This window comes from Rosa rugosa, chromosome 1, assembly GCF_958449725.1.
Source record: "Rosa rugosa chromosome 1, drRosRugo1.1, whole genome shotgun sequence".
Classification (NCBI taxonomy): Eukaryota; Viridiplantae; Streptophyta; class Magnoliopsida; order Rosales; family Rosaceae; genus Rosa; species Rosa rugosa.
The window spans coordinates 67,247,159-67,265,909 of NC_084820.1; the positions used below are offsets into that span (position 1 = coordinate 67,247,159).

General features: G+C 38.1%; 3 protein-coding genes across 6 annotated transcripts; 2 read left to right on the plus strand and 1 right to left on the minus strand.

Moving 5' to 3' along the window:
• Positions 1–5,372: 5,372 nt before the first annotated feature.
• On the plus strand, positions 5,373–10,169 carry LOC133726308 (probable galacturonosyltransferase 14). 2 transcript variants are annotated; one of them, XM_062153832.1, is made up of 6 exons: positions 5,373–5,995; positions 7,032–7,087; positions 7,230–7,385; positions 7,676–8,266; positions 8,733–9,035; positions 9,194–10,169. In XM_062153832.1, exons 1-6 carry the CDS (start codon positions 5,809–5,811, stop codon positions 9,476–9,478), a joined length of 1,578 nt encoding a protein of 525 aa, XP_062009816.1. In that variant the 5' UTR covers positions 5,373–5,808; the 3' UTR covers positions 9,479–10,169. The 2 variants fall into 2 exon arrangements, with proteins under 2 accessions (XP_062009816.1, XP_062009815.1); XM_062153831.1 differs by having other exon boundaries at positions 5,374–6,019.
• A 1,395-nt stretch (positions 10,170–11,564) lies between these two features.
• Positions 11,565–14,631, plus strand: LOC133726310 (membrane-anchored ubiquitin-fold protein 2). 3 transcript variants are annotated; one of them, XM_062153834.1, is made up of 5 exons: positions 11,565–11,916; positions 12,380–12,601; positions 13,567–13,722; positions 14,123–14,220; positions 14,328–14,631. In XM_062153834.1, exons 2-4 carry the CDS (start codon positions 12,469–12,471, stop codon positions 14,179–14,181), a joined length of 348 nt encoding a protein of 115 aa, XP_062009818.1. In that variant the 5' UTR covers positions 11,565–11,916; positions 12,380–12,468; the 3' UTR covers positions 14,182–14,220; positions 14,328–14,631. The 3 variants fall into 3 exon arrangements, with proteins under 3 accessions (XP_062009818.1, XP_062009820.1, XP_062009819.1); XM_062153836.1 differs by having other exon boundaries at positions 11,582–11,916; positions 14,126–14,220; XM_062153835.1 differs by lacking the exon at positions 11,565–11,916 and adding an exon at positions 11,936–12,255.
• Positions 14,327–16,972, minus strand: LOC133726309 (proline--tRNA ligase, cytoplasmic-like). The gene has a single exon (XM_062153833.1). The coding sequence runs from the start codon at positions 16,955–16,957 to the stop codon at positions 15,491–15,493; it is 1,467 nt and encodes a 488-aa protein (XP_062009817.1). The 5' UTR covers positions 16,958–16,972; the 3' UTR covers positions 14,327–15,490.
• Positions 16,973–18,751: the final 1,779 nt, after the last annotated feature.

The following is an 18,751-nucleotide window of genomic DNA, read 5'->3' on the forward strand; positions in this document are numbered from 1 at the left end:
GGATAAAATCTGTATATATATATATATATATATATATATATATATATATTAAGCTAGAGCTCTTTTAGAGCCAAAAGCATATATAAGTCCACTCTACCTAACTTATGGAAGTAGCTTATTTTTTAATTTAGCACTTTTAGTTTAAAGTTGAGTAAAATATTTTGTCACTGTTTTTAGTATTATAAGTATTTTTTTTTTTTTAAATTTAGTTTACCAAACACTCAATTGCTTTAGTTTACAACCACTTATTCTCATATTACAACATAAGCCAACTTATCTTATAAACGCATCCATACCAAACTGACCCATAATCAACCAAGATGGGCTATAACATATCCAAACATGCATATTTAGCTACCAAATGCGCCACCTGATTACAATCACGGGGTGAAAACACACACTTAATTACAACAAAATAAGAAAAGGGGTTTTGTCCATTTACCCCATTTCTAGGGATTTTTTTCCCACTTACCCCATTAAGTTTTTTTAATTCTCTCTTACCCAATACACTCTAAGGGAGTCTTCCCTAATACCCCATTAAGATTTTTTTTTTGTTTTTAATTTTTTTTTAATACCATTTTACCCCTCACCCCTTTGTTACTTAGAGAGAGAAATAGAGAAAATGGAAGAGAGAGAAACCATAGGAGACTTCGCCAGAGCCCGTCACCGGCCGCCGGAATCCGGTCACCGGCCGCCGGAATCCGGCCAACTTTCACCGGAATCCGGCCAACTTTCGCCGGAATCCGGTCACCGGTCGCCGGATTCCGGTCATCGGCTGCCGCCCACCGGAATTTGCTGAAAATCTCACCGGAAAGTTTTTTTGCCCCCAATAGACATCTATTGCCCCCTAATAGAGGGGCAATAGACGTCTATTGGCCCCCAATAGACGACTTTCAGCCATGTATTGCCCCCCAATAGACGACTATCAGCCATGTATTGCCCCCCCAATAGACGTCTATTGCCCCCCAATAGACGACTATCAGCCATGTATTGCCCCCCAATAGACGTCTATTGCCCCTCAATATGACTTTCAGTTGCTAGAATGAGAACTAATCTCCCTAAATTTAGACAAACAAAACTTTGATTACAGAAAAGAAAAACAAGGAGATTACATCAATTCAAAACGTCTATTGCCCCCCAATAGCCGTCTATTGCCCCCCAATAGCCGTCTATTGCCCTCCAATAGAGGGGTAATAAACATCTATTAGAGGGCAATAGACATCTGAACGACCCAAAAAGAAGCCAAAACAGAATAATTACATAGAGCAACAACTTCAATATCAGCAACAATTCTTACAGATTAGATGCTCCATGCAAGCACACACTTTTTTTGTTTTGGCTAAACATATACCGTTAAAAAAAAAAGGAAGAAAATTCATGGTAAGATGGAAAAGTCTATGAACGCCAGACCTATACTTCTCAAGCAAAAAGATGAACAATCAAGAATCAAAATTATGGTCTAGCATCTCTGACATGCAATCATGCTACAAGTTTATCGAACCTATTGAATGGTAAAAGGTGCAGGTGTGTTCAATTGTCAGATTTCAAGAATGCTTCTATCGAGACAAGTCTAAATGTATGCAGCTCCAAAACAAAAAAAAGAGCATCGCACATAATGAAACCAAAAAAAAAAAAAACCAACGTCCGCTCACTGCTCTGCAACTCGGACCGAAATGTGGATTTGGATTTGAGCCTCCAGAAGCTTGGGTCCAGATTGTTGGTGCTTAAAGGCGACCTGAGCAATGTCAATATTCACCGGTATCGAAGATGACAGGTGAGAGAGATAAAGTACAAACGTGGAACATGACGCCGGTGATGCCGAAGATGATGACGACGACGTCGGTGCTGGAAAACGACGGGGAAAAGGGCCGATGGAGGGATGAGTGCGGGGAAGAAGGTCGGGATCGGACTCGGAGTTTTTGTAATTAAGATCCTCGTCGTCGTCGTCGATGACGTCCTTGCACACACAGAGAGAGACGGATCCTCGTCGTCGGTGTCAGCGTTGGGGTCCTCGTCCTTGCAGAGAAAGAGATCGGTGATGAGAGAGAGTCGTCCACGTCTTCCTTGTAGAGAGAGATCGCCGGATCGGTTATGAGAGATAGACTCGTCGAACTTGCAAAGATGTGAGAGAGAGACGGCGAGAGAGATAAAGTGGCCGAGATGTAATTATTAATTTTTTAGAGCCCAAAATCGTCATTTAGCTATTAAATTGGGTTAGTGGGAACCAAATTTTCTTAGTGGTGTAAGTAGGCTAATTTTAACCTATTTTGGTGCTATGGGTCAAGAACCCATAAGAAAATAGAGTTTAACTACAATCAAAAGGGCCCTATCACCAACCAAACTTTCATATATATGGAAAATCAAGGGACTCCAAAGTTTCATCATTGTAAAGATAATCCAAATTTTGGATTCCTTTATAAACGTAACTCTTAATTCACTCTTATGTTAATTTTACATTGATCTTAGACATTTATGTAAGACTTCATTTAAAGTTTTTGTAAGGCCTTGTGAGGTATTTTAAGAAATTCCATTCCCTTAACTGCAAATACTAAAAGAACATTTTAACCTTGCTTTGTGTTGTGGATTATAAACTCAAGATCATATTAATAAGATCGTGTTGTATCAAGAAGTTGGCTTTAGCTTTTTTTTCTCTCTATGAATATTTTTGCAGACAACATTTGCACATAGTCTTCTGTAAATCTACCAAAGTCAATTTAGATCTTTTGAGGCTTTCCTTTATTATATTAGATCGATCGTCTTCTTCAATTCTAATGGATTTCCTACTAAATTTTCCCTACATTGTCCACATATTCTTCTTCTTTTCTTTTCTGGTAAAGGCCCACGTATTCTTCATTTCTTCTGCACATGAATATGGTATGGTCACCTAGTTTTCTTCGAACCATTTGTTAGGGGAAGATAAACTTCCAATCAACATTACCGGTCTTGTTAGGGGGAGAAAAACTAGTAAGTTGCTCTAACACCTAACTCTGTGAAAGTGCTATTGGAGCAACTTTGTGTGGAAGAACCAGACTATCAGACCTTAGGGATGGTCAATGTGAATCACACCATAGTACCATACATAACATTCTTCGTTTACATAGACTTGGCATTAATTTGATCATCCAGCAAAAACCGAGTAGTCGCCTTCGCCAAACCACGACCTAATCTTTTAACTGAAAAGAACCAATGAGTCTGAAAGCTTGTCCCGCACGGCAGGAAACAATGCCTTTCTTCATAGGTAAAAGGTGGTTAGATGCTAAAAAGAGAGATTACTAGCATGTGGATGGTCCGTGGGCTTTGTGGAATCAATGTCATAGTAGGGCAGGCATTGGGCATTTCTACGCACCCTGAGCAAATAGAATTTACCCCCACAATGTTTTAAGATATCTCACTCCTCAATATCTGTGGTTTGTATAATAAAAATGATTCAATTTTTCAAGAGAAAATAAAAGTATTTCTAAGCTGCTTGAAGGATATTAATTTCTTCCTTTTTGTGCGTATGTTTCCCTTTTCCCCAACTTATACTTACCAAACGTTGCAATACGCTCGATCACTAGAAAATCACACATGATTAATATTCGCAATCCCTTGTGTTTGTGAAGAACCAAACCTAAGACGTTTTTTTTCTAGCTCGCTTCAATCCAACTTCTCTAATTCCCGGCCAGGCCGGTTGTGTAACCTATGATACTACATTCATATTTCAGCCAGCATGTTGTTCAGAATGACACTTGATAAAAAAATAATATATATGCTTTATAGGACACTACTAGCCAAAAGAAAAACTTTATGCACTCCTTATAACAGCCAGCTGCAACTAGGTACAAGCTCCGCAATACCAACTTATCAGTCTCTCAAAATCTGGCATATTATCAAATTGTGGCAGCAACAAAGTTTGTATTGGTGCAAAAGCTTGCAACATGAGGCATACAAAAAAAATTCGAGCCCCACGAATTGACTAGTTCCACTTTGCGTACTCTTTGTGCAGTGGATACAAGAATCAAAGCTAAATCTAGTCAGATTCATGTGGAGGTTGAATTAAGAAGATTTTGTACCAATTACCACATCAAGTTTACTTTTTGTTTCTTGTACGATTTACCTTCGGTCATTTTCTTATTGCTAAAGATCAATTCATAGTCATCACAAGGGTGAAGAACCTATCGTTGATGTGGTCATGATTTTGATTTGCAAAGGTGATAATAGATTGCCGACAATGCACAAGAGGTCCAAAGTTGAATTTATCCAACAGTTGTAGGTGAAATGCGAAAATGACATCGAGCATAAAATGGGTTCACTCTTAAAGTTTGATAACGAAATTATAACTCTTGATTTATTATTTCTCAAATTTTATTTTACATGATATATTTAATACGAGATAAACTAACACATCGATAATAGAAAATCGCTTTTAGAGATATAGTAAGTGATTATTATTAACTTAACAATAAGAGTATTCTTGCTTCTTACATTTTATATGTTAGTGTTATTTAGATCTAGGGAGTGTATATGTTCTTTAAGCACTCACAGTACTATAATAACCCAAGAAAATAAAAAGACTTTCTTAAAGAAAACAATCGCTCGGTTTTTCGCAATATAAATAAACGGATTCATTGAAATTAGAGTGTCATGAGAGGTGTAGCATTTTTCCAATCTGTTAGCACCAAAAACATAAAATGTCTCATTAAATCTATGTATCCGATTTTTTTTTTTTTTTTTTGAAAGGGTATCCGATTTCTTAATCATATGCAACATTTAACTAAGAAAAGGCCTTATTCCCAAACTAAACAAAGACCTGAGATCTCCAACATTTAACCAAAAAAAGGACTTGAGATCCCCAAGTAATGACTTTGGAGAAAAGGGTATAATAACCAAATCTCCTATCAAGCTTTGAATTCCCAATCTAGCATCAATTTCATTCTTGTGCCCAAAGAAAGCATGGAAAATGCTTTGTTTTGTGCAACACGAGATCCCCTACCCTACTGCTCTTTCCATCAAGCTCATGGTTTCCACAACTGCATCTTTATAGTTTATACTACAATCCCAATCCCACACTTGTCCAAATATGCCCACTAACTTTTACCTTCACTATTTGGCCCCTAACTTTTACCTTCACTATTTTACCCAACGAATGACCTCTCAACTAAATTTAACCACACCCATTACTCCAAGGGCCACAAGAAGGTTCATTAGTTGCCTAAATTTGGTCATTCTAAATTTAGGTCTAAATCCATCTCACTGGTCAAACTTCCCCTACAACACGGTTTGGAGTTTTGACTTAAAAAAAAAAAAAAAAAAAAAAAAATAGAAAATTAAAATTTAATTAATTTTCCGGGAAAACGAAATTAGATCGGACTGATCAGCCAATCAAAGAGGTCCTCACAAAAACAAAAAATCAAAAAAACCTAACTTTTTTCTCTCTCTTCCTTCTTCATTCTCTCTTCTCCTCTCTCTCTCTCTCTCTCTCTTCTCTCCCAAAGTTTTGATCTTTGTTCCATGGTTTGCCGACCCAGAAACCCAAATTGATAGCTTGGCTGAAATAGGAGATAAATTAAGGGAAAAGGGGACGAGAAGCGAAGAAAAGTTTGAGTCTTTGAATCTCCAATGCGGTCTCTGAGAAGACCCAGAAGAAGAAGCAGAGATTCGAGGCGTGGAACTAGATCTGAATTCGATTTAGGCATTTGGGGTATTGGGGCTGGTGGGTTTGGATCTAATGGTGAGGGCATGGGTGGCATTGACAAAAAGCTGGGGTGGTTGTGATAGGGATTTGAACAAGAAGAACAAAAAGGAGTTGTTGGGGCTGCATAGACGACGATGCAGCTTCACTTCTCGCCGAGCATGAGAAGCATAACGATCTCGAGCAGCAATGGGTTTATTGACTTGATGAAGATCAAGGTCGCAGCTCGTCACATCTCTTATAGAACAGTCTTCCACACCATTCTAGTCCTCGCTTTCTTGTTGCCCTTTGTCTTCATTCTCACTGCTGTTGTTACTCTTGAAGGTGTCAACAAGTGCTCCTCATTTGGTACTCCTTTTTTTTTATTCGATTTTTCGAGCTTTTTTTGAATCCCCAATTTGCTGTTGTATTGATCTCAGCTTTTAGTTTTTCATGGTTTTGTTTGCTTGAATTGGTCTGTGTATGATTGTGTTTGTTGGATCTCGAGTTGCTTGTTTTGATGTTAGGCTTGATTTGATGAACCTATTGGATTTTGTTAACTGGGTCTATTCGATTCACACCTAAATCTAATTCCAATTATTGGGTTTACACATTATGTGGTTAAATACATAATAAGCCATTTGCTACATATCTCATATTTGGTTAGATTTAATTGAATCAATCCTTCGTCGGTGTGATTGTGTTGACTGGTGGAATGGGAAAGATTTTCTGTCGGTACAGCAAACAAGTTGTGGTGAATGCTTTAAGATGGTCGAATCACTAGTTTCATTTGTTGAATGGATGACTAAACATTCTGTGAATTCAGTGTTTGAACTGTTCTTTTATGAATCTCTTGTACATTGGTTGTAATTGCTGTTTTCCAGGTCTTGATATGTTCGTTCAAATTTAGGTTTGTTGGGTGATGGGATTAATGGCTTCGTTTTGTTGACTGTTTTCTTTTAAACTACTATTAGAGCTAATGGCTGGACTATTTCCAGTTATGCTATCTTCCTTGGTTTTTCTCTTTTCAAAATACATCTAAAGCAACTGATTTGGAATAAGATCAACATTTACTGCTTCGTATACCTAGACTAAAATTAAAACAGAAGGGCTGACATTGTTGACACCTACTGGAATAGGTTAGGTATCCCTGATAAAAAATACATTAGTTCTGAATTCTAGGTTCTTCATAGTGTTTTTTTGGTATTTCAACCATATATACTTGCATATTTCCTGGTTTGATGGGCACCTTTATCTTTCTTTTTTATACTGTAAACCTTGTGTTTGCCTTTCTATGCATGCTGATTGCATGTGGTATATTTTATGCAGCACTTTGATATTGAACTTGTGATTTCATTGTTGCTTTACTCCCCCATTTCAGATTGTTTAGGTAGGCGCTTGGGACCAAGGCTTCTTGGTAGGGTTGATGATTCAGGGGTAATTGACTTTCTTACCCAAATGCTGTATTTTTTTTTTCTCTATAAAACATGTAAAACACGGTATATTGGAGCTTTAATTTTAATAAACCACCAGTCCCTTGTCATATTATCTAACTTGCATTTCTTTGGGGGTACTGCAGAGACTGGTTAGAGACTTTTACAAGATTCTCAACCAAGTGAACACTGAAGAAATCCCAGCTGGTCTAAAGCTGCCAAATTCATTTAATAAACTTGTTTCTGAGATGAAGAACAACCAGTATGATGCAAGGACCTTTGCTTTCATGCTAAGAGCCATGGTATGTTACTATTCTCATGTTTCTTTATTTTACATTATTTCTTTCCACAGTGGGAGTGGTTGTGTTAGATCTTTTATCATATTATGTCACATCTCACTATTTAAGGGAGGTTGGTGGGCAGGGTGGTATGTGTGTGTGGTGTGTGCATGAAAGAGAGAGAGGGGGCACCATCAAACACAATCTACACTCCACCCCTAAAAGAAATTAAATTTACCCTTAAAAATTGAATTGTAGCCAACTGTTGTCACCTTTTAACAATAATGCTGAGCTTTTTTATTTTTTTTGTGTAGATGGAGAATTTTGAAAAGGAAATCAGAGAGTCTAAGTTTTCAGAGCTGATGAACAAACACTTTGCGGCAAGTTCTGTACCCAAAGGCATCCACTGTCTGTCTTTGCGTTTGACTGATGAATATTCATCCAATGCTCATGCCAGGAAGCAATTGCCTCCTCCAGAGTTACTTCCGTTACTCTCTGACAACTCTTACCACCACTTTATCCTATCAACTGATAACATCTTGGCTGCTTCAGTTGTTGTTGCATCTGCTGTCCAGACGTCTCTCAAACCTGAAAAGATAGTCTTCCATGTCATTACTGACAAGAAAACTTACGCTGGCATGCACTCATGGTTTGCACTAAACCCTGTCTCCCCTGCTATTGTTGAAGTGAAAGGTGTCCACCAGTTTGATTGGTTAACAAGAGAAAATGTTCCAGTCCTTGAAGCTGTTGAAAATCAAAATGGGATCAGGGATTATTACCATGGGAATCATCTTGCTGGGGCCAATCTCAGTGCTACAACTCCACGAACTTTCGCATCTAAATTGCAGGCTAGAAGTCCCAAATACATATCCATACTCAACCATCTTCGCATATATTTACCTGAGGTAACTCTCCCCTATATTGGTCCTTGAGATTTTGGAATTTTTTTTAGTATGGAATAAAATCATAAATAGATGATGCTTAGTAATGAAGAAGTTTCTGTTTTGGGTAAATGTCAGATCAAAATGCTCCCACTCTCAGGACAAGCTCATTTACAAGATAAATATAGAAATATTTAAGCTTAGAAATTTTTTAATAGTGTACCATTTGTCATAGTTAGACAACAATTATGGGAAACGATTCATGTTAGTAGCATTCTTTATAACGGTGCTTTATATAAAAGAAACTTAGGGTCTTTATGAGCAATTAGCTATTTTTGCTGTGTATGTGGCTGTGGTGGGGCAGTTAGTTAAGCAATTGGGGTTATTTCTTCTGGAACTTGATAGCAATGCTTATTTTGTAATCTATAGAAGATTTTCTTTTACTTTAATAATGTAAAAGGTAAGTGTGCTAACCATGTATATTGGACAGCTCTTCCCGAATCTTGACAAGGTGGTTTTCCTAGATGATGATGTTGTGATTCAGCGAGATTTATCGTCACTTTGGGACATTGACCTTGGGGGAAAGGTCAATGGAGCTGTTGAAACTTGTAAAGGTGAAGATGAGTGGGTAATGTCCAAGCGATTCAGGAACTACTTCAATTTTTCCCATCCCCTCGTAGCAAAGAATTTGGACCCTGAAGAATGTGCATGGGCTTATGGGATGAATATCTTTGATCTTAGTGCCTGGAGAAAGACAAATATAAGAGAGACTTATCATTCCTGGCTGAAAGAGGTAAAATTGAAGTATTCAAGCTTCTCCCACACATTTTGTGTTTTTGTTCATCTTGTTCCTGAGGTCATGTTCAATTGCAAGTTTCCACTTGCGCAAATCAATATTTGGCGCATAAGTATTTATAGCTGCAATTTACATTTTTTGGGTTTCCTGTGCAGAATCTGAAGTCAAACCTCACGATATGGAAGCTTGGAACCCTACCACCAGCTTTAATTGCATTTAGAGGTCATGTTCACTCAATTGATCCATCGTGGCACATGCTTGGATTGGGTTATCAAAATAACACCAATATTGAAAGGGTTGAGAAGGCTGCAGTTATCCACTATAATGGTCAGTCAAAACCCTGGTTGCAGATTGGCTTTGATCATCTTCGGCCATTCTGGACCAAATACGTCAATTACTCCAATGATTTTGTTAGGAACTGCCACATCTTGGAGTCATAGTTGAGCATCTGGAGGAGCTTAAAAACAGGAGAGATATGACCGGAAACGATGCCGTTGATACAGAATTCATGAAGTTTTTTGCAGCTCGAAGATTTTTGAGATCTATTTGAGAAGACAAACAGAAAATTCACTTATAGGTAAAACTTCCCAGTTCCAGAATCACTATCATACCTTCAATTCTGCAGACAATGACCAGCATCGATCTCACTGCATGAGATTCATTCTTTCGTTTTGTAACATAGCAATCTGCCCGCATTTTTTGGTTGGAAGGATAGTATTATTGGTCTTCCTGGAAAGGGGGTTTTGCTTGATTTCTTATCACATATATCAGAATAAAGTGAAACTCAGAAGATCAAGCGTCTATTCATACCATCATACGGTTGGTGTAGGGAAGAGAAAGACTAGGACAGGTCTTCTGTGAGGCTCTCTCCCATTAGCCCAGATATGTTTTTCACTTTCAATTTTTTTTTTTCCCAAATCTTTTGCTGCCTTCATTTTTGTTAGGACCCATTTCCTCCCTCTTTATTTGATATCATGATGTTGAACTTAGGAGTAGGTCATGGAGATTGCTCTGTTACAGTTCCCATTGAATTGGGGAGCTATTTTTAGGTCATATATCAGTATTTGTTTATGTACTGTTCACAAGGGACATTTAAATGTGCAGATAAATTCTTTTTCCCAGATTCTTATACTTGGTTCTTGATATTTCTAAATTCTTGCGGTGCAAGTTATTAAATCTTGATGTTAAAGGAAAATCGAGGCTGATTAACTATAGCAGATTTTTGCAATTACATGTCGGTCATCTAGAAGATCAAGTGATTAGTATAAGCCTGGAGGCTTCAAAGTCTCAACCTTTGTCAAGTGGCCAAAAAGGTCTATAATGACGGGTCTTTATTCAATAGTTGGAAAATATAGCCGACGGCCAATTTCTATTTTTTTCAATATGCTAATCCCGGATTCCCCAGAACAAAACTATTTTGTTTTATTAAATATATAAGATTCTTGCTAGTTGATGATGACAATTAAGCTACCTACATCTTTATAAATTTGATTTGGTCGACCAAATTTGGTAGTTCTGATATTTCAATGTGTATATGGGGTTTTCTTGTGCTAGACACTTTCCAAATTAACAAAACTACAAAAGCGAATTGATCCACATTTGATCGTACCCTTTTGGCAGTTTGCTTTCCTTTAAATAAAATCATGTTGGGTATAGTATAGTTAATGAATGGTTTAATGCATCATTTAGTGGCACTTGGTTGGATTTGTATCAACAACTAATTGATTATTCCAAAGGTGAAAGGTTAAAATGGAAGATTTGAAAGGTTCTTGGACAATATATATGTCATGATGGCCTCAGCTGCCTACCTACCCAATCATACACCCCATTGTACAGACTTGAACCTTAGATTTCTGACAGTGTTTTGCTGAAAGGAATGTACGAGCTTGTACCAAACATTCATTCTTGGCGGCCTTCACCAGCTAAGACCTAAGTAATGGTTGTTTGCTTAGTCTCTCACAGCTAACATATACATTTCATAAGATACTATGAAAAGTACTAAAGCGAAACTTTTTTTTTTTTTGACAACAGAAAGCGAAACTTGAATGGTGAAACACTAGTCCTCACTGTATCAAGAAATGAACGCGTTGAATCTCGTTTGGTGGGATGTAACGGCTTTCATTTGTTGTTTTATAAATGAAAATCTAAATTAACATTGTAATTTGACAAATTTATGACAGTAAAACGCGTTGAATCTCATAAATTAATATCTACGTAAGAACATTTATATATTCATTTTATAAAGAAAAAACTTGGAATAAATATATTATTGACAGATAGAGGAGACAACGACCATTCTCCCTCTGTCCACTACCTCTTCAATATTTGGGCGGCCGGTCCATTCTGCTCTTTCACCATTTCTATCTTTTTCACTTTCCCTTTTCTTTTATAACTTTGGCTCTAAAGATAAAAAGAGTAACCCACAAAGAAGGAATATGGTCTCATAGAATTTCATAATAGTTCTAGAATAAATTCATGCGCATATATAGCAGGTCGGTGAGAGCCTCGGATTTACTCTATTGGCACCATTTGTATTGGCATTCAATTTGGTATTGGCATTTAAAGACAATATTGGAAGTTGGCAAAAGGCAAAGGGTCACATATATTTATATAATAAGCGAGGAAAATGTGTCCATTTCCATAAGCCTTGGGAGATTGGAAGGAGAAGGCAAGAAAGAATGGAGTCATTTGACCACGGATTTAGAAGACTTTGAAAACTCCGAAACAGCCTTCCTTCTATTACTACTGCTTGCTTATTTTTTCATCTTGTTCATTAATTAATTAAAACCCAAATCGACTTCATCTTCATCATCATCGCTTGGTTTTCTGGACCCTCTCCCCCAACTTTGAGCGAGACCCAGATCAGTATCGCAGCCAAGTAAGAACACCCAGTTGTGAATTCCATTTCTTTTCAGTGTTTGCTTTGTTCTGTGCTTGACCCAGTTGGGAAAGTCGTCGTCTTTATTGGATTCTGGTAACACCCATTTGAAAAAGTTTGCTGATTTCATGGATGCTGATGTTTCACAGCTTAATCATAGCTGTGTGAGACGACCCACCATTTTTTTTTTCTTTCAGTTTTGCTTTGGATGAGAAAGTCGTCGTCTTTATTGGATTCTAGCAACACCCATTTCAAAGCTTTCGGTGGTTTTCCATGGATGCTTTTAAATTTCACAGCTAAATTGTAGCTGTTATTGATTTTCCTTCTGCATGAGTTTTGGTGTGATTTGTGTTCTTTATTTCCATGCTTTTTCGTATTATGGTGTTTCCTTATTTGTTGTATTCTTTCTTAGGGAATCTTGAAACGCGTTGAATTTGAATTTAGTGTATTCATTGCTTTGTAGCAAGGACCCCAATAAATTGAGGGGTTTTATAATTCGTTTGAACAAGTAGAAGAAGGAGAAATCTTGAACCGTTTTGAAATCGTTTGAAGATGGCTGGAGTGCAAGACCAATTGGAAATCAAGTTTCGGTTGAGTGATGGATCAGATATTGGCCCCAAAAGCTTTCCTGCTGCTACAAGTGTTTCGACCTTGAAAGAAAGTATTCTTGCGCAATGGCCTAAAGGTTGGTTTTGTATTCTTTTCTTGTTAGCTTAAAAGCAATAATTATATTCTTGGTGTTTTTGGTGTTTAATTACGAAATGAATCAAATCTCAGCAAGCTTAGGGCTAAAGGATTCAGGATTGGAATTGGAATAGTTCACATCAGATTATGGTTCATGTTATCCTCGATTTGTTTTCTGAATATTTGTACCTTAACCAGTACTACACCGAAAAATCTAGTAATTGTCTCTATGCGATGGTCATATCAACACTTGATATATGAACAGGGTACATTGCTATTGCGGTTACACTTCCACTTTTGTTAGCATCAGGTGTGCTGTTTTGTTGGAAATGCATGATTGACTGCATGACATATATATTATCCTTGAGAACCCTTTTCTGTTCTTAGAATTCCACCATTGTGATGGAGAGTGGCAGCATTTCAAGTCTTTTGTGTTTTAAAGTGTATATACAATTCTTCTCAGGCTTTCTTTAGGGAAATTTGGAAGTAGAAGTTAGTTGTCGTGAATTTAAGGTTGTTCCAGTTCCATTTGAGTTTCTCGGAAGCACAGCTTTCACTTGAGCAACAATGTCAGTGCTGAAGTGCACACTGATGCTTTGTTTGTTACCTGCGCTACTGATCAAGGACATGTGTATATCCTTGTAGAGGCAGCCTTTTCAAAACTTAAAATCTAATTGAACTGAAATGATTTCTGTATGACAGAGAAGTTAACCATCTTAGTCTTTTCCTTCACTTGCATTTGTTATCTGAGACAATTATGGTTGGTAACATTGATCATGGCATACAAGCATTACATGGCACAAAGTATTAAAACTACAAAATCTTTAAGTCTCATGTTTTCCATGCTCCTTAAACTTTCTTAATACCCATCGAAAGATTTCTCCTCTGTGTCCGTTCTCATGCATGAATTCTTGTTACTCATTTAACATATTTCATCTAATTACGCAAAATTTTCTGTTTGGACAGACAAGGAGAATGGTCCAAGGACTGTTAAAGATGTCAAGCTGATAAGTGCAGGAAAGATATTGGAGAACAACAGAACAGTTGGGGAGTGCCAAAGCCCAATATGCGATGTTCCTACAACTATGCATGTCGTTGTTCAACCACCTTCTTCGGAGAAAGGTACGAGTATATTCTGAGACTAATGGAAAACTATTACCAAATTTTGCCATGTACAGAAGAGAATTTTTCTCTGGTCTCAAAGAAGACGGTCTCTTTTCAATTTGTTTATTTTGGCAGAGACATCACTTTTGTATACTGGTTCTATAACTTCTATGTATGTATTTGAGGGAAATAGAAAAAGTCAAGATAAAAAATTCTTGCATATCTCAAAACACCTTATGTTAAGCCTGCACTTTTATAATTGACTACCTCCTATGTGGTAATAGCACCAATAGAAAGCCTGCATCATCCAACCACCCTTTCAAACGCCACTTGGAATCATCTGTTAACTAGTAGGGATTATTATTTTCTTTAATGCTTCTACATGATCTATAGTTTAATGTGTATCCTTTGACTATAGCAGAAAAGAAAATGACAAGTGAACCGAAGCAGAACAAATGCGTCTGTGTTATATTATAATTTTTGCAGTTCAAATAGTGGGGATAACATCATTTTTAGGTGAGTTTTTTATGCTGCTATCCCTTTCTTTGCTAATCTTTCTTGCACCTCTACATTTTATAGGATTTGCCTTAATATTGTTTTCCCCCCTTTGTTTTTTACTGTAGGTAGAGAGAGAGTTGGAGCTAGTGAAGAAAATGGATTTGGTGAAACTGATTCATCTATATTGGAAATATGCAGGCTTCATAGAATCATGTCATTGTTTTGTTCAGGTCCATCATACTTTGTTTGTTTTCAACTCTATTAGACTATGCTAAATCAAACAATCTTATATAAGATTTTTATGTAAAAAGTTCATGGGTGTACCTACTGCATTTGTTTTCATATATTACATTTCACGTTTCATTCACCATGTATAAATATTGATGGATGATCTTGGAAATCATACTTTATGACAGAGGAATTGCCAGAGCTCTTTGAGTTGCCAAAGTGTTGCATTATTTACTTCTTGACTTGATCCTCACAATGTAATATGTTCTTCATTTTAGATTGTGTACTCTCTCTGAAGGTTCATCTTCTGGATTTGATTCGTTCGAGTTACGTTTTTTTCTTACTCTGATTTATATTCAAGATTAAGAAGCAAGCAAAGCAATCAAGCTTAATTTTTAACACATGACTGGAGGAGATGCCCTCCTAATTAGTGTGAATTGAAGGCTTACACTTCAGCTCATCAATCTTTGGCGTCTTTCTGAAGGTATATCAAGGCAATTCAACATTTCATGTTCTCTTTGAATCTCCCCATGCCATGTGAAAAAAAAAAAAAAAAAATTGAAAATTTTGTCTTGGATCGGGGATTAGCCCATATATTTACGAAATTGAGCTATATATATAGATTGAGAAAAAAAAAACAGAGCTATTTAAATCCTCATGCATCAGAGTTGACTGTTCAATAATACATAATGTACCAGAACAGCAGAGCACTGTCCTTGTGATCAACTTTAAATGAGGAGTGTCCAAATAAGACAGTAACAACCTAGAGAGTAAGGTTTCAAACTCAAATCAGCATCAAACGCGGAGCATCCAAATGAAAATAACTCGGTATCGGATGAATGCAAATAGTGTGGTAGCATCTGTTGTGAAAGTTGTTTTAAACTAAAAATCATATTAAAACCAAAAGTACTTGGTACCTAGATAACACGTACATCATCACAAGAAAGTGGAAACAGGATAACAAAATCTTAATTTCTACATGACAGACATATAGCTTCTGTATTTGTTTGATATAAACTGCAGAAATTAACCACTGAAGTGAGTTTCAAAATTGATTTAATTAGTAGCTCCTCCCCCAGTAGGTCCACTTTTTTGCTGGCTTTCCGGATGCAAAGCAAAGCGTCCCTTCAGGGAGTTGGGGCTGGTCAAAGGGAGAGCAGAGTGACATTGCTGCTCCAATTTCACCCTTTGTTCTCGCTTTGACATCCTCTTCTGCTTCCTGTTCATCACACCAAGGAGCCAGGATCAATTTCTTGTTGCTCAAGGCTACCGTGAATTCATCCCATGTTCTGGCAACCTGGACAGAAGCATCTCGTTTTTGTTTTGCAACATCAAAGAGATTTTGTTGAATTTTATCAAGCATGTCTTTCACTTCCTTGACCAAGTCGACTATAGGAATGTCCACTTTCGCAGAGTTGTCACGCCGAACACAGACTACTTGTTTCTTCTCCAAATCCTTTAGTCCAATTTCAATCCTTAGAGGAACACCTTTCAATTCCCAGTGTGAATGCTTCCATTCAGGCGAGTAGTTGTCCCTCAAATCAGCCTCAACACGAAATCCAGCTTCACTCAACTCCTCCACAGTTTTCGAGCAGGCATCAAATATGGCTTGTGTATCAGCGTCCTTGAAAGGCACTGGAATCACAATGGCCTGGGTAGATGCTACCTTTGGTGGCAATACCAAGCCTTTGTCATCTCCATGCACCATTACCATCACTCCAATCGTTCGAGTACTATAAGCCCAAGAGTTTTGCCAAATCATTGCTTTTTCTCCCTTTTCATTCTCATAAGTAATGTCGAACATTTTAGCAAAGTTTTGACCCAGATAATGTGAAGTGGCGCCTTGTATGCCGCGGCCAGTATTTGGAACAAAAGCCTCCACACTTGTGGTGTAAAGACCACCAGCAAATTTCTCATTCTCACTCTTTTTTCCCTTCACAACTGGAATTGCCAAATATTCCTCATATATCCTTCTGTACAGTTCCAATATCTCAAGGACCTCTTTATCTGCCTCTTCCTTTGTTGCAAAAGCTGTGTGGCCTTCTTGCCAAAGAAACTCCCGACTCCTGATAAATGGAGTGGGATTGCTAGGCTCCCATCGAACTACATTACACCACTGATTTAACTTCAATGGTAAGTCACGGTGCCCCCTAATCCACTCTGAGTAATAAGGATACATAACAGTCTCACTTGTCGGACGGACTGCAATAGGCACTTTCAAATCAGATTTTCCATACTTTGTGACCCAAGCAACCTCTGACTCCGCTATATGATCCTTCTCTTTTTCCAGAACAGCAGGGAAGACTAACAAAGGAAAGTAGCAATTTTTAATCTTCATTTTTTTTATTTCTGCATTGAAGAATGCTTGCATGGTCTCCCATATTGCCATTGTCCATGGCCTCAAAATATAACATCCTGAGATGTCATAGTACTCAATCATCTCACCGTGAACAACAACCTCCGAATACCACTCTCCAAAATTCTCATCCTTCTTCTTGGTTAAACCAATGCCACCGGTGTCAGCCATGTCTAGAATGTTCTAAGTGGTTGCGTTCTCGCTCAAGAAAGAGAAGCTAGACAAAGTCTGAACACTCTCAAGCAAGCAACACTCTTGTGCTAATAGTTTAGATGATTTATTATGTCTTGGCTAATGCTGATGCCTCCTATTTATAAGCTCAGATTACTTGTCCAAATAGGAATAATCTCAAGATTTATTTTCCTTAAAGGATTAGACAAGACATAATCAGAATCAGTTTGCAATTAAAAGGATCAGACGAGATATTCTTGCTGTTTCGAGTCTCCATGCCCCATCCACATCATTCATCGAACACCATAACCATTCATATAGATTTTTTTTTTTTAATGCAACAAATTTAGTAACCACTAGGATTGAGCAATGCTAGTAAAGAGTCATAAGAAAAGCAGTACACCAATTAAGGGAAAACTAGACTACATAAATCGGGTTGCAGCACCACGGTTATTAGTGGCTCTAGATGCCATGGCTATCAGATTTGCTCTAGCCGTCGAAAGAGAGGCATGGTTCCCCTAAAAGCCTCCATAAACTCCTCCCTCTGTAATCTCAGAGCTAATGCAGCATATATCCTCATGTTGGTTTGGCACCCTTCTAGCTACTACTGGTCGGACTTGCATCTCTGCTTGACACCCTCGTTATATGCCTAATTTCTCTGCCTGATGATATCCTTACAGGTCGAGCCAAGCTGCCTAGTTCTCGATTTTGATTCTCAGCTTCTCTCATCTGTAACCTTACAGCTAGTGGTGCAGGATCGTCCTCATCATCATCTTGGCTTAATACTACCCTTCTTCTCCTTACAGCCACATCACTGCCAGATACTCTTCTGCTTTGATTCCTCGAGTTGCTACTACTAAAGGCCTTATCGGGGATTTCCCGCTCACCTTCTTCACGACTACTCAAGGCTCCAGCCGCTTTCCTTGCTTCAACTTCTTGCGGAAATAGAACCTGAATCGTGTTCCATAGAACCGTGTTCACGGTGCGAGATCGATCTTCCATTGCTCATTAGCTGCCTGCATTTGGGGCACCTCTTCCCACATTTATCAGCAGCCGATCGCAAGCATTTCTTACAGAAACTGTGTCCACAAGGAGTGGTACTGGCCGGGTTCAAAGCAGATCTCCAAGCAGATAGCACAAGAAAGCTCATCCCTAAGCTTATCCATGCAAGGAAGATTCGAGCTTGAGCACGAAGCACCAGAGCTCTCACCCATCTTCTCATCTTCTCCTATATTCTTTTCTTCAATCACAAGAACAATTTCAGGCTCTACCTTCTCTTTCACTCTCTCCTCTTTTGTAGTTTCTTCATTATCAAGGTCAAGAACAGCTACTGGGATCGAAACCGGGCTCTTTTGCTCAACTCTCCGCTTTCTTCTCGATGAATTGGTGTGTGGAGTCTTGGACCTGAAAACAGATCGTTTCTTCTGCTTTATATCTTGCTCCGGCGTGTCGTCGACGACAAGGCTTGCGATCAGGAGAGACTCTTCATCCCAACCAGCCATGGCCGCCGCCGATTTGAATATGGGACTGAACATCAAGCTGTTCCCACTTGAGACGCTTCCGATCTCAACTGGGTTCGATTCTCTTGGTTGAGTTTTTGGCCTCTGTTTTGGTTCTTCTTCTCTCACCATTGTCGGGAGTTCTGGATCGGAGAAAGTCATAACCATGCATATCTACTGACAGTAGGGTTTGAATTGCACCACAAACCTGTGTCAAAATCCTCAAATATATATTGGTCGCTGCAAACCAGCTTCTTTTCTTTATGACATTCAATTCTAATTAAAAATTCATTCT

Coding starts and splice junctions, on each gene's coding strand:
- LOC133726308 (XM_062153831.1), top strand. CDS start 5,809: ATGCAGCTTCACTTCTCGCCGAGCATGAGAAGCATAACGATCTCGAGC. Junction 6,020..7,031: donor CAACAAGTGCTCCTCATTTG/GTACTCCTTTTT, acceptor CCCCCATTTCAG/ATTGTTTAGGTAGGCGCTTG. Junction 8,267..8,732: donor TTCGCATATATTTACCTGAG/GTAACTCTCCCC, acceptor TATATTGGACAG/CTCTTCCCGAATCTTGACAA.
- LOC133726310 (XM_062153834.1), top strand. CDS start 12,469: ATGGCTGGAGTGCAAGACCAATTGGAAATCAAGTTTCGGTTGAGTGAT. Junction 12,602..13,566: donor TCTTGCGCAATGGCCTAAAG/GTTGGTTTTGTA, acceptor CTGTTTGGACAG/ACAAGGAGAATGGTCCAAGG. Junction 13,723..14,122: donor ACCACCTTCTTCGGAGAAAG/GTACGAGTATAT, acceptor CTTTGACTATAG/CAGAAAAGAAAATGACAAGT.
- LOC133726309 (XM_062153833.1), bottom strand. CDS start 16,957: ATGGCTGACACCGGTGGCATTGGTTTAACCAAGAAGAAGGATGAGAAT.